The 15,279-nt window shown below is 48.5% G+C and overlaps 1 protein-coding gene across 1 annotated transcript; it reads right to left on the bottom strand.

Moving 5' to 3' along the window:
* Positions 1-5,623: 5,623 nt before the first annotated feature.
* On the bottom strand, positions 5,624-10,656 carry LOC309357375 (uncharacterized protein; the record flags this gene model as incomplete). The annotated part of the gene is made up of 3 exons (XM_081889508.1): positions 5,624-6,603; positions 9,990-10,358; positions 10,515-10,656. The coding sequence occupies 3 exons, from the start codon at positions 10,654-10,656 to the stop codon at positions 6,029-6,031; spliced, it is 1,086 nt and encodes a 361-aa protein (XP_081745634.1). The 3' UTR covers positions 5,624-6,028.
* Positions 10,657-15,279: the final 4,623 nt, after the last annotated feature.

The raw sequence follows: 15,279 nt of genomic DNA, 5'->3' as shown, positions 1-15,279 counted from the left end.
GCTGAAAGTAACGGACAGGACTAATTTGGCTCCATTAATTTCAGTCAATCTACCCTGAGAAAAGCTTTCCTGGACATCTGTGGCATTTTCACAAAGCTCTTCAGTTGGAAGAAGTTTCCAGAGTGGTTTAAAAAGATCAAAACCAGGACTGTCCCTTCTCTCAGGCTTACAATCTGAAAGACACATCATGAAAGGAAAATGGATCGGGAGAGAGGAGGGGGAATAGCAAATTCTGCCACTAGTGCTCTTGAGCAACTAAACTGAAACATTTCAAGGAGAGAAAAAGCCAAAGGCAGCTGAGATTTGGTGCAAGAGAGTTTTCAAAAACGTGATCTCCCAGCCCAGTACGTTTTGGCTCCTGAGGAGGACCTCAAAATGGCACACCATCCCCACCATGGAAGAAGGAGTGAGGGAAGATCTACATCAGGAACAAGGGGGGAAAGAAAGGTGGGGTCTGCTGCCCCTGCGGGTGCTGTCACCTGAGGTGGTCACCTCACCTTGCTTCATGGGTAGGTGTGAGTCTGAAATAGTCGGCTGCATTCTTCCATTTCAGAACTTTGCAACCTGCTCTGCTCCTACTCAAGTGGAGATCAAGTATCAAACATTGGCTATTTTCAGATACCCCCCTTTTTTTAAAGAAAGCATGAGAAACCATGGAAGAAAGAATTACGGAATTGTGCCTAATGTGTCATTTGATCCTCAGCGACCAAGAGAAGGTTGACAGATGGTTCACATTGGTTTTGGCTCTTGGTCCAGGAGTGGAGAGCTTTTCCAAGTGTAGGCAACCATCTGCCACCATAAGGAGGAAATTGAAGCCTATTAGCAACATCACAGTGTTTCTGCCCTGCTTTGCTCTTATTAATTTTGTCGCTGAGTAGCAGCTCAAATCCCGTTCCAGCCAATCCAGCTAACCTTCGCTGGGATTTTGGTGAGGTCCATGATATCATTTAAAGGATAGGAAGGAGATCAAACATTGCAGCGAACGTAAGGAACATAGCTGCCCCGTTTCCACAATTTGGGAATGTAAAGGTAGTTCTTGTTACTGCACAATGTGCATTCAATCCATTAATAATCCTGCCCCCCAATATGCATTCAAATATTTGAAAACCACTCTCATATTTCCCCTTTTTTCTCCAAGCAAAACATATCCAGCCATTCCTCAAAGGTCTTGGTTTCAAGATGGTTCACTCTCCTCTGAACATGCTCTGGTTTGTGAGGTAGAAGCATGAGCAAGGCCCACTCTCTTCTGCATGCTAGTTTTCTATCGGGTGGATATTAATTGTATGTGGGAGCAAACAAACAGTGTCGATTCAACTAAGGCCTGCTTAGGCCATGCCTTGTTCCCACAGGATGTAGTGATGCTCCTTGAATGGTTCTTTAATGGCCTTTGGATGGTACTTTAAAACCAACCTGGAAGGTTTTAAAGGAGGATCCAGGGGTCAGCAAGGCTTACCTTGCCTGGGCCAGTTCACTGCCGCGGAGTTCCTTCTGTGGGCCAGATCATGGGCGCGCATGCAGATGCAATTTCCAGCATTGCGGAAGTGAGTCCTCATGCCGTGCTGCGCTGGTTTAGCACCACGTGTGGGGACTCGCCAAGCAGGCAGCTTGGTTCGGGGGCAGCTTGTGGGCCGGTAAAATGACCCCCCATGGGCCACTTGTGGCCCATGGGCCTCAGGTTGCCGACCCCTGGATTAGTGTGATGGCCTGGGAATCAGATTCAGAGGCTGAACCTGAGGAATCCCAGCCTGCACCCTGTCCTGCTCTTCTGCCAGAGTTCCTGACCACACCTGACTCCTTGCCTTGGACCCAGCTACAGCCTTGATGGACAGCCTCCATACCACACCCTCGACCTTGGACTGGACTCGGACCACGCTGCACGGTAACCCCCTGAGACCAGCACAATTAGTCAGATCATAGTAGAAAAGAATATCAGTAGCTACAAGCCACAGTGGCTATGAGCTGTGTCCACTATTGGAAGTGGTATACCTCTGAATACCAACTGCTGGAAACTATAGGAGGGGAGAGTGCTCTTATCCTTCTTTTGAGTTTTCCAGGATAGACATTCTCTGGATGGCCTCTATGAGAACAGGCTGCTGGACCAGCCAGGCCACTTCCTGTTCTAGCAGGCTCTCGTGTTCTTATGGATTGGAGGGTGGGGGAAATCTGATTCCGTTTTCATTCATTACCCTGGTCTTCTCTTCCAGTTACTTCCTGTAAACTCCCTATAGGTGAATTCAAATATGGGGGATGCTGCTTTTGCTTTCCTGGTTATAATGCCAACACTTCTGTCTCTGTTTCCAACGTTCCTTTCGTGTTGCAGTACCTGTTGTGCTGTGGAACTGTTGTGCTGTGGCTGATATACTGGTGTGTCGTGCTAAATTTCATTCCCACCAATGGGTGTGGTTTGGCACAACAACAAACACTCCTGGAAAATGCTGCTGCTCCCCGACCCTTTCTAGACTTGTGTATTTTCCATTCCCTCTTGAATCATCCAAGAAAACAACAGGAAAGAACTGTATGCTGGTATACTGTCCCAAATTTCTCTACTTTCTCAGTTTTCTGGGTTATATCACACCAAAACGAGCACTAAACATGCACTATGTTTCATTAGCTTTCTGGAAGTTGCATTTACATCATGTGAAATCTCACATATAATGTGAAAATTACCAGTTAGGGAAATGTTGGGAAATAGAATCAACTGCTGTGTGAACATAGCACCCCCACCTTTTATTTATAAGTCCCCTCTCTTCACTTACAGCCATTGCTTCTCTCCTGGTGATTAATTTTCATGAGAACACATTTTTAAAAAATCACAAACCAATGCAGAAGCATGGTGAACAGAACTTAAGATTGTAAGAATAAGAAGCCGAGAGAAACTAAAATGGACAGAGCTGCCCATCTCTCTTTCTCTCTCTCTTTGCCAATTAATTTTTTATTGATTTCCCAAATTTCTAACAAATCCATAGCAAATTGAGCAAATTTAATGCAACCTTTTCCAAAAAAAAGACTTCCCATCCCCTTCTTAGATGTGTCCATAATTAACCCTTATTGCTGCTTATATTTCATAGTTACCTCTAATTCACATTCCTCCCCCCCCCTTTTATCCTTATCCACCAGCCATCTGCTGGTACAGTTGCCCATCTCTAACCCTGCCTAGATACAAGTGGACCACCACAGCTAAAACGTGTCAAGAATAGAACATGCAGTTGCAAAGTGCACGAACCTCTGAACCGTGCTGCTCCATTACTCCCTAATTGGATATCCAAGGAAAGTTACTGCAGCAGTTTGATGTTTCACTAGGAATGCAAATAAACACAGTATAATTATCTTACATCATATACTTCGCCGGACTTGAGATTATGATTATAATGCTACATTCAAGGGTTTTTTGTTTGTGTGCATGTGTGTGTGTCCCTAAATGTAAGGCGGAAAGCAGCAAAGTCGGAATGATATAGCAACAAAAGGCCATTATGATGGGATATAAAAAGCAAGTATTGAAAATCTGGATAAAGTGTAATTAGATATAAAGTGTAGCCAAGCATATATTTACAGTGTTTATTACAATGCAGGATAACAAGTCACTGGAGATGGAAATAAGTTCCAGATATAATAAAAGTCGCCAATAAATTTTGCACAGAAGAGCAACTCTTAAAAGTATCTATAGTAAAGTTCCTTCTGTTTTGCAGATAAAGTCTCACTTTGAGCTGAACTTTCTTTCTTTCCAAGTTGTTGTTCTGCTTTCCTTAATGATACCTAACCCATTGCGTGATCAGACCGCAACAGCCCCAGCCCCCAGGGATCATAAAAAAGGAATAAAGACTCTGACACGTGTTATGGAATTAAAATTAGGCCACAACTTTATTAAACTTCCGAATGTAGGAAGACCTTGGCTTAGGCCTTGGGCATGTATCCTTCCCAGCCCCACCCCAGCTGGGGGGAACTGGGGATCATCAGGGTAAATGGGATATGGGGGTACACTGTGAGACGTATGTGTAGCAGGCAGCCCAGCCCATATCCCCACACGCAGGGTAGTTCACTGACAGCCTTTCGGTGTATGGCCAGTGACACCCATTATGAGGAGGACCCTGGAATTGCCTCCGCAGGGGGGTGAGTCACCACTTACCCCCCCCCATTATAGGGAAGAAAAGACTAAAGGATTCCACCCAAGGCCATAAACTGCCAAAGTTGTGATGAATTGCTATGGGTAAAACAAAACCTGCCAATGCAGGAAAATTTCTTCCCAGTCCTTCAACAGGCACCAGTCAAAGATCACAGCAGCGCCCGCTAAACAGGAAGAAAAAGTTAACCTGCAAACAAGAAAACATTAAACAAAGGGAGGTTAGGGTGGGTGAATCTCCAGAGCCGACTGCCTGGCTACTGTCGGCTCCACCCCTATATATAATTAGGACTGCCCCACCTCCCAGCAATGAAACTTGAGTACTGAAGCTGAGTGTGAACCTCCAAATAATAACACTAAGAGGCAGGCTAGCCCCTGTTTGCCAGTAAGTTCCCTGGGAACTGTAGCACTACGCCTGATTCCACAAAGGGCACCCACAATGTTAAGTTTGCAAAGTAGGCAAAACAGAGGAATCCCCAAAGCCAATCAGTTCCTCCCCGAAAATTCATACTCAGGCCCGCAAAGGGGTGGCTAGCAAAGGCCACATTACAGATGGAGGGAGCTGCAACAGTGAAGAAGGAAAAGTGCAGGAAGAAGCCAGCTTCTTCCTGATTGGGCCAGACAGCCCACATTGCCAATCTCTCGTCCTCCCTGAGACAAACCACTCAAATGACTTCTTTCCTGGTGAGCAGCGCAAATTCATTGTTGCTCAAGAGGGGAAGAAGCTACTGGCATCATTGTTTGTGGGCTTTGCACGTGCTGCCCATATCCTACTGGGCCATGATCAAGGTTTTGGTGCTAGCATATAAATCTTTACTTCTCCTCAGAGTTCTTAAAATATCTGTGGTTGCAGGACTTTCACTGTGGTTGCTCCTGTTCTGCGGAACAGCACCCATGTTGAGATATGACAGGCGTCCACTATCTGTACTTCTGGGAAACAATTGAAGACATTTTTTTTTTCTTCTGACAGGCTTTCCTGTACTGTATTTTAGTCTCTCGTTGTTGATTTTTTAAAACTGTTCTTAAAACCTTTCAGCTGTTTTTAATGGAATGTTTGTAGATCACCTTGTCTGTTTGCATCTGGGCCCAACTGAAGGTGTTCATGTTACTGTTTAAAGCCTTGTTGTTGTTGTTCAGTTGTTTAGTCGTGTCCGACTCTTCGTGACCCCATGGACCAGAGCACGCCAGGCACTCCTGTCTTCCACTGCCTCCTGCAGTTTGGTCAGACTCATGTTGGTAGCTTTGAGAACACTGTCCAACCATCTCGTCCTCTGTCATCCCCTTCTCCTTGTGTTCTCCATCTTTCCCAACATCAGGGTCTTTTCCAGGGAGTCTTCTCTTCTCATGAGGTGGCCAATGTATTGGAGCCTCAGCTTCAGGATCCGTCCTTCCAGAGAGCACTCTAAATGACTAAATGACTTAGTCTCCAAATATATGAAAGTCTTCTTTGCATGCTGAGGTCCCCCAAAACCATCCCTAACCCAATAACTCACACATCACACATAATTTTTGTTTAAGGTTTTTGGCATAATTTTGGCCACAACTTTTATTATCATACAATTTTGTGAGTGGTTGCGTAGGCATTGGTTATGACTAGCTATCCCCCCCGCCTTGGGGGATAGCACTGACTCCCGGATTCCAGCGTAAGTCAGTGTGGAGGAACAAGCAGGGCAACTGGAGCTGCGTTACAGACCCTTCAGTTCCTCCCTGCCTGCGCCTTGGGGTCTTACACGGCCCGCACCCGATTCCAGGGGTTTGGACAAGGGGATGGTAAGCCCCAGAATTCCTTTAACGGAATTCCCATGCCGCAGCAGCATTGGAGGGGTAGGCACAGCCAATCCATACCCCTCCACCAACCAATTTAACCAATGCCTAACCGCCACCCGAGCCCTTACGCTCACCGCCAACCACTCACAGACCAAACCACACCCTCAACCTGAACACCACAGCCTCCAACCATACCTCATTCCCCAATGTGGAAAGGTGAACACCATCATCCCTGTACAGTGCTGCGTCCGTGTAGGAAATACGAGGGTGAGGAATGACCCATCCTCCCAAGCCCACCACCAAACTGCCCACCGCGGAATTAATCCGCTTCCTAGCTCGTTCGGCGATCGCCGGGCTGGGACTACCCCGCCAAATGCGGCGTTGAAGCAGCTGTGACCAAATCAATTTAGTATTAGGCACCATAGCCGCCAGTTCCCTAAGGTCCTGTAACATAGCCATACGTAAAACAAAGCAGGGAGTGGAGACCAGATCATTTTCCCCCAGCTGTACCACAATCGCTGAAGGAGGGCCAAACCGTAGGATGCGCCTATGCATGAGTGGTAAGAATTCCCTCCAACGCATCCCCCGTCTGGAAATCCAGGACACTAGCACTCGCTGTGGAAGGCCCAGGCCGGCTCCCAATCCCGACTGACGAGCTCTGTCAGCAGCCCAGTGGACGATACTGTGCCCTACTATCCAGATACGGATAGTGACCAGACCTAGGGTTAAAACAGAAATATAAACACCAAGCACATTATCTGCGCACATAAGTCTTGAACGCATCCGACCTCCACCGCCCCATGTCCTTTATCCTTTTTACAGACAAACCCCAATGGGCAGCCGTCGTTGCTGCACCAATCCGGAAGGAGTGAGGAGCAAACTCTGATGCCTCAAGGCCACATGCAGCGACTGCTTTTCGCAACACCTTAGTGAATTGATGCCGCCCCAACGGGCGCCCATTCTCATGAATAAACAGGGGCCCTTCGCCCGCAGGGCGCAAGGCAAGATACTTCCTAAGATCCCTTACCGGGCAAGGTCCACCATCCCCAGTCGCCGGGAGCCTAAGCACGGCTCCCCTACCCAACTGATCCGTTTTCGAATTCCTAATATTAACATGCAGATCCGACGGAGACACGCTCACATCCTGCAACAACAAGCCCCTGGAACTCCCATCCCGCTTGGGCTCGAGGACCACCTCTCCCACTCTCAGGGCCCCAAAGAAGGCTAGTGAGAAGGCTGCAGAAAATAAGCGAGCCTCGAATGAGGACCAACAGATGCTACGCAGTTTATTGCGCATCTGTGCCAGCAACTCAAATGAAATAGGGCGCCTAAGAACCGGCCTAGCAGGAGCTAGTCGCCCCCAACCCTCCAAAGCTCTGCGTACCACAAACTTCCCACAAGGATCCCTGTTAAAGTACGCCCTGCTAAAAAAGGAAATCGCTGCCGAATGAAGACGCAGCGTCCTGGCCGCCCGGCGCATCTGGAACAGATGAGCCAAATACTCAAGAACCTGAGAGGTAGAATGGGGGGCCGTAACCTCCCCAGTAACCGCCTGTCCATTAAATAATAAAAAATCCGCCCAAGCCTTTCTATAGGACCTCAGGGTAGAGGGGGCAACAGATGCAGCTACTCCCTGTAAAACTAAATGCTGCCAAGGTTCCAGAGATGATCCGGGAAAATATCTGGACGGTCTCGAGCCAATGGCGCCAGGGACCTGAATCGCTCCATCTGAAAACGGGACAGAGCATCAGCAATCTCGTTAGATATGCCCGGAACAAAACGAGCAGAGAATACAATATTAAAACGCAAGCAATGTAAAACAAAAACCCTTAAGAGGGCCGATACCCTAGGGGAACATGAAGACTGCTTGGCTAGTATCTTCACCACCGCCTGGTTATCAGACCAAAAACACACTCGATGGTCCTTGAAATGCTCAACCCACAAGTGCACGGCCACTACAATAGGAAAAAACTCAAGAAAGGTTAAATCCCGAGTTATAGGTTCCCCACGCCAAGCCATAGGCCAGCGCTCAGCACACCACCTACCGTCCCAGAACAGACCAAAGCCAAGGGACCCCGCTGCATCTGAGTGCACCTGGAAGTCATTGTGGAGGTTCAAAGTATCCTGCCACAAAGACACCCCGTTGAATTCCTCCAGGAATTCCATCCAAATACTAAGGTCAGCACGCACCTGACTAGACAGGCGCACCCTATGCTGAGGGGCATGCAAACCTGCCGTAAGTTTGGCCAGGCGGGAGCAGAATGGTCGCCCAGGGGCGACCACCCTGCAAGCAAAATTCAAATGACCTAACAGCGACTGCAGCTGTCGCAATGTGACCTTCTTCAAGGGAAACAATTCCCCAATGACACGTTTCAAAGTGATTATCTTATCAGCCGGCAAACTGGAGGTCTGGGCCACGGTATCCAACAAGATACCCAAATAAGTAAGCTGCGTGGAGGGACCCTCAGTCTTCCCAGCTGCCAAAGGAACGCCCAGCTCTTCCGTTAAGGAAGCGAAGGCCTGTAACATCACAACGCAGTCCCCCGTATCACTCGCTGAGGCGACCAAAAAATCATCGAGATAATGAGTGACCCCACCCAGATCAGTTTTTCTACGCAGGGCCCACTCCAGAAATGAACTAAAACACTCAAAAGCTGCACAGGCCACAGAGCAGCCCATGGGCATAGCCTTGTCAAAATAAAATCCTCCCTCAAACTGAAAGCCCAGCAACCAGAAGTCATCAGGGTGGATCGGAAGTAGCCGAAATGCCGACTCAATGTCGCATTTCGCCAGAAGGGCACCAGGCCCAAACTTCCTTATCATCTTGATCGCGTGATCAAGAGAAGCATAGCGCACCGAACAAAGCTCCGGAGGAATCACGTCATTTACTGACGTGCCTCTAGGATGAGAAAGATTATGAATTAGGCGAAATTCCCCCGGGGCCTTTTTTGGCACTATACCCAAGGGTGACACGTGCAAATTAGGAAAAGGGGGGGCCAAAAATGGGCCGGCCATACGATGCAAAGCCAGTTCCTTATTGATTTTCTTGCGCGCCACCTCAGGCATATCCTTAACAGATTTCTGGTTAACTAGCCTCCCCGCTATAGGATTTGACGCAACTGGAATCCTAAAACCCAAGGAAAACCCATCACGCAAATATGACGCCGCTTCCTTGTCAGGATATAATTCCAACAAGGACAACAGCGGCTGAAGCCTCACCGGGGTATAGGCTAGGGAGGACAGGGAACTATTTTCCGGCTCCGGCGGCCGGCACCTGGGGGCGGCCTTCGGGGGCTGCTGCGAGCCCCCCCCTTGCGAAAGGGCCGCCGCGCCCCCGTACACACAGATGCCGAGTGGCTCCCTGAGCACTTCTCACACAGGTGTGAATACCTGCAGGGTTGCCGCTGGCAAGCACCCTTATTGAAATCCCAACAATACTGCCGGCGACCTGCCTTCTGAGGAAGAGGCCTAAACTTCTGTTGGTCAGGGGCCTTCTTTTCGATGCGTGGTGCGACATAGGTGGTCCAGACATCCAAGTCCTTTCGATCCCAACGGGCTGTGGGGATCTTGGCTGCCCTGCGCCTAAAATTCTGATCATAAGCCAACGCAGCGGCCTCACCAGCCATTGTGAAGGCCGATCGGACTATGGACAAGTAGACCCATAAATGTAAAGACCTCCTAGGATAGGCTGCGGAAACCACGCCAGCGAAAACTTGAAAACTATCCATCCAGCGTTCAAAAGTCCTATCCGCTTTAGCTATAATTGCCCTATTTTTTGAAGCAGCATAGCCCTTTTCTAAAGGCTCTTGACCGTCGGGTGGAGGGGCTAGGCTAAAAATGTCAACATAACGCCCATTCAAAATCCTAGACCGCAATTTGGCAGACAAATGGGCACCGGGAATAAGGTCCCTGGCCGAATTGGTGGAGACTTTAACGTCAGGCACCAAGACCCCCTCCTGACAGTCTTGCACCGCCCCATACTTGGCACGGTGGGAGTTCGCCCTACGCTCCCAAACCCACTTAGGAAGCCCAGATGTCTCACCAAAACCCCAGTAAAGCTTCAAGGAAGCTTCCTCGTCACTGCTGGAGCTCTGCGAAGAAGTACCTGAGGAAGACGACGAAGTGTCCTTCCGTCTCCGCTTAGAGCGCCTCCTGGAACTCCTTTTGTGGCGGCGGTGCCCACCGGAAGAAGCCCTTGGAGGAAGAGGAAGGCTGTCCTCAACTGAAGAATCCGAAACTTCGCCTCGCTGCACAGTGCCTGAAACTGACTGAAAAGAGACAATCTGTGACTGACCCGGAATCGCACTCCCCGCAGCCGAAGCTTGCGCAGGTGAACCCTGCACAACATGGCCCCTAGTTGATGCCCTCTTCCTGGCCCCCACTCTGGTGCGACCCCGACCCCTAGGGGCGGCAACCTGTGACACAGGTAAAACTGAGGATCGGGATGGCAGCGGGTCAGGTAAGAAAACGCCGGCTAACAATGGATCTCACCCCTCTTCGCTAGAAGACGACGGAGGAGACGATGCGGCCACCGGAAGAGGCGTCTTAGCAGCAGAAGTCGACGGGGTTGAGCGGCGGTGCAGCAAAACATCCAGCTCCGCTTCCACCCTAGCCAGAGCCACCGGGTCACCGGCCAAACTAGACACCATGGACTGCAGGCGTCTCACAGGCTGGCTAGGTTCAGGAGAACGCAAGGCCTGAGACGGTCCTCGTATAGGCCGCTTAGCAGAAGGAGCAGGACCCGACCGTCTTGGAGCCTTCTTTGGAGCCATTCCTACTATTGTGATAAAATCAGAAATTAAATTAAAATTGGAAAATTAAAATTACAGTAAATTAATAATAATGATATAAATCAAAGAACAAAAAAAAATAAAATATTATTGAAAATGAAAATTAAGCAAATCAATCAAGCAAGAAATAAAATTAATCAAGAAGAACTAAACGCTAAAGAAAAAAGGTATTTATTTATTATATTTCAATAAATAAACAATAAAAGTCCAGCTGCAATAAACAAAGAGCCACTAGAGGCCGCCACCCAGGGTAACTGTACCTCTTCTACCTTCACACAGTGCCTTTACACAGTATGGCCACTAGAGGCCACCACTCGATTCCAGAGGGAGCCTGCAGTTACCGAGCCAGGCCACCAGATGGCTCCAATCAGGCCGAACAAGAAGAGGCAAAATGGCGCTCCCGCCAAAATGCCTCGGAATGGAGGATCCCCGGCCGCCCGCACGACCAGTGCCCCCCAGAGGCCCACCACCGGCCTGGAAGGGCCTGCCGCAAAAACGCTGTGGCGCCGCGCACCTAGCCCCCCAGCCACCGGCCAGGCGATCCGCGAAGGCAGCCGGAGAGACCACCCGGGACGAGGTAAGCCGCCCCGCCGGCCTCCCCCGGCGCCGCCACAGGCCCGGCGCAGGGAAACAAAAGGAAGGGGGGGAATCAGGCTCCAAGCAGGCCGACCAGGCCACGGGGTGATCCCCAGCTCCCGCAGGCCCTCGCACGGAGGGCCACGATTCACGGCGCGGCGCGACCCCCGGGATCCCCCAGGCCCGTTCGCGCGCCGCGTCCGAAGGATCGAGGCCTTCCCCGGCACCTCGGGAGGCCCGGGAAAGTGCGGGGAGACAGAAGAAGGTAAAACACGGCCCCTCGCCGGGCGAAGCAGGCCGCGGGGCGCTCCCTATCACCCGGAGGCCCCCTGCGGAGCAGGCGACCCCCGGCACAACGCAGGCCCTGAAAGTCCCACCGGGCCGCAACACGCCCAGCGCCCAAGGATCAGCGCCCTCCTATGCCTCCGGAGGCCCAGGTGAGATGGGGGGGGCCCCAGCCAGCCAAACCAGGCCGCAAGGCTCGGGCTCGGCTGCCCGCGATACCGAGAGGCAGCCAAGGGGTTAATCCCTGGCCTGGGACAGTAGCTCGGCCGAGAACCGGGCCGTAAGCCACCCAGGGCCAGGAGCCCCTAAGGGCAGCCAGGCGAAGGTACCAAGACCAATAAAGGGTAGTTAACGGGCAAAAAGATAACTTAAAAGAGGAATAAGGTGAATAAATTAAGGAGGAAGGGGAAAAGAGGGAGGAAAAGGGGAATAGGAGTATACAACCAAACTCTCGCTGTATTCACTCCGGTGCTGATTCGGTGTCCACAGCGAAAGAGAAAGGAACAGGCTGTGGACCCAGTATAAATATCCTTTGACTCCACCCCTTAATTGGCAACATCCCTTTTACCCCAGTAACAACCATCTCCAATCAAATCAATTCCCTTGCCACAGCCTAGCTGCAACTGAGGATGTTTTGTCAGGCCCCATCCGCAACACGTGCTCTCTCTTTAATGAGAACACGCTTTGTTCCCTACAGACACTCTTGAGCATTTGGATCTGCAGAGGGTGCCCTCTTGGTAGTTCCACCACCTGCAGAAACTGGAAGCGATGAGTGGTCCAGGAGAGGATGCTTTCTGTGGCAGCTCTTAAGTTGTGGGATGCCCTCCTCAAGGAGGTGTGTCTGGTAACTTCATTATGCAACTTTCAGTGAATGTTGAAGACTCATCTTTTTATCCTGGCCTTGGAAAACTGAGCTGTGTGTTTTCTGAACAAACTTTATTCCTGTGACATTATTATTATTATTATTATTATTATTATTAGTCTTAAAACTGAATTTTAATTTCTTGCAACCCACCCCGGGATCTGCTGGAGAAGGATAAATTGAAATACTTTAATAATAACAAGAACAAATGATTAAAAACACACACACAGTAGTTGGCACCAGGTTAGGCAGTTTTCTGGGCGTAGGAGGAGGTTTTTGAAAGCTTAAAATTAGGTCCAATGTTGGTTCATTAGTGGCTCAGAATAAACAGAGTTATTTTTTGTAACAAGAAAAAAAACAACAACCTAAAACTCCTGAAACCGTACTATGATGTTGCTAACCAATATAATTTGTTTGGTGGAAAGATGGTAGTGACAGCTGTGGAATATTTAAAGAAGAACTGTTATGGTCACATCATATTCATGACCTCCACTCTGTACAAATGTTGCAGTTATTAACAAGAAATACAGCCCAGTGCTGCAAGATTTATCACCAGAGTTCATTCACTGCTGTACAGAATGTCCTCCATTAATGACAACAGCTGTTGACTTAATAACCCAAGGAAAGATCATTACATTCCTTCACATTTCCCATAAACAGATGGGAAAGAATTGCAAAAGTGTTAAAACATATGGGAGAAATGTGCTAAAATCAGCCAGCCTCCTGTGTAGTAGTTACGAGTCTTAATGTCATTATGGGTAGCTTGACACATTAGTTTATTTTAAGGCTGGACCAAAATCTCCCTCTAGTCCCCCCCCCCCCCAAAAAAAAATCATTATCCCCCTGTGAATATGGGAGATAGTTGTCCTGGCTCTCACTCATGGGCACAGGACTTGAGCTCTCTGCTTTGGTATTTCTGAAGACTTTGTTCCAAAAATTATCACATGCATCAAATTGCAGGATACAGAAGTCAGAAGTTAAAAGCAGAGTTCTAACATACATGGCTAGGTGGAAGCTAAGATGTCTCAACCCCTTTGCTCTCATTTTGAAGAGCAGGTTGCATAAGAGAGATACCCTATCAAGCAGAAAAGATCCATTTTTGGTGAACCCATGCAAACTAAATTGAACAGCCCACCAAACTCCCTGCTCTACATACAAGTATGTGGAGAGGTTTTATTGAGAAATTAATGGACCCACCTTCTTTCTTCTCACATGTGAAAATTGATTGCAGCACTGCATTTCCAGTACAGTGGTACCTTGGGTTAAGAACTTAATTTGTTCTGGAGGTCCATTCTTAACCTGAAACTGTTCTTAACCCGAGGTACCACTTTAGCTAATAGGGCCTCCCGCTGCCGCCACGCCGCCATAGCACAATTTCTGTTCTCATCCTGAAGCAAAGTTCTTAACCCAAGGTACTACTTCCGGGTTAGCGGAGTCTGTAACCTGGTGTCTATAACCTGAAGTGTCTGTAACCTGAGGTACCTCTGTACTTTCTTGTGTTGTTGTGGGGGTTTTTTTACCCCCTCTTCTGCATCTGTTTTATTTTTCTACTTTCACGTTTATTTTTATTCACATATCCATAATTTTATCTGTTTATGCCAATAAACTTTTAATTAAAAAAGGGGGAAACAGAGAGAGCAGGATGGGTACAGTCACTCATGTACTTCAAGTGCTGAGGGACGGGGCTGGGCAAGGAAGTGGGAGCTCCTGAAAATAGACTGGATATGCTCACATTGGTACATCCTTGGAGACAGAGGTGAGATATGCAGTTGTGCAGCTCAGCATCAGGGTACATACTTTGCATGTGAAATGTCTCCGTTTCAGTGTGCAGCGTCTCCATGGAGGACTGGGGAAAACTCCTGCCTGACATCCCTGGAAACTATTCTGCCAGCCAGAATAGTTCCAGTACTGAACTATGGCCCTTTCCCAACAAGAAGACATAATGTGCCTATGTTCCAGTTCCAGACTAGCTTTAATTTCTCTGTACTAAGAGATTTGCTTTATGAAATTTTGTATACATACTGATTGTATAGAGACGGGCACCTGGCTCCCCACATCAAAACTCAACATCCACTGTCCTCTGCTGTATTGCACTACGGAAAGAATTATCCCAGCCAAATTATTTCCCTGGGCTTCAGCTCCTATTACATCCTGCAATGTTTAAGCTGTCCCTTTGTTTTCCTTTTAAGGCCTTTTTTCCTTCAAAATAACATCCAGTTGGAAGCTCATTTAGTTGAGCAGATGTTCCTTTCTTTTGATGAATGGCTTCACTGTCGTTTTCTTCCCTGCAACATCACACCCTTGTTATCAGAGGTTTCCATCAATAGATTTAGATCCAGGCCTGCTAGCCAATGCACCAAAGGCTGGAAGACGAGACTGGGAAATGATTTTTCAGATACTTTGTACCAATATATGCTAATCAGCCAAAGAGCGAGCAGATTCCAGGGTTCTGTCTCATGTAGGTTAGCTTATCACAGCCCTGGAACCAGCTAGAAGTGGGTGCTCAAAGGAGCCTGGTAGAGCAGAAGGCAGGGAGCCAAACAGTAGGTGGCACCAAAGCCAATTGTATACAAAGCCAACAAATTTTGGTTTGTCTCTATCTTCCTCACTGCTCAGTTCTACAAAAGGAATAATGAGACAAAAGAAGAGGAAGAAGCTGATAGCCAGGGCCACCCCCGGGACTGTTTGTAAGGAATGAGGTGGCAGGTGGAGAGTAACTAAGAGCGGACTGAGTTTGGTGGGGCAGCACCTCTTTTGCCCTAATGGACTAAGCTCCAATGACTGGAAATATGGAACCTGAACAACTGAGTCAGCATATTTTGGCTTAATTATAGACTAATGACTAATGCATAGCATAGCTTTCACGTAATTGAGGATTTTAA

Source organism: Podarcis melisellensis (assembly GCF_964234715.1).
Source record: "Podarcis melisellensis genome assembly, chromosome: 15".
Classification (NCBI taxonomy): domain Eukaryota; kingdom Metazoa; phylum Chordata; class Lepidosauria; order Squamata; family Lacertidae; genus Podarcis; species Podarcis melisellensis.
Note: the sequence above shows the minus strand (reverse complement) of the source record. Positions and strands in the feature narration are given on the sequence as shown.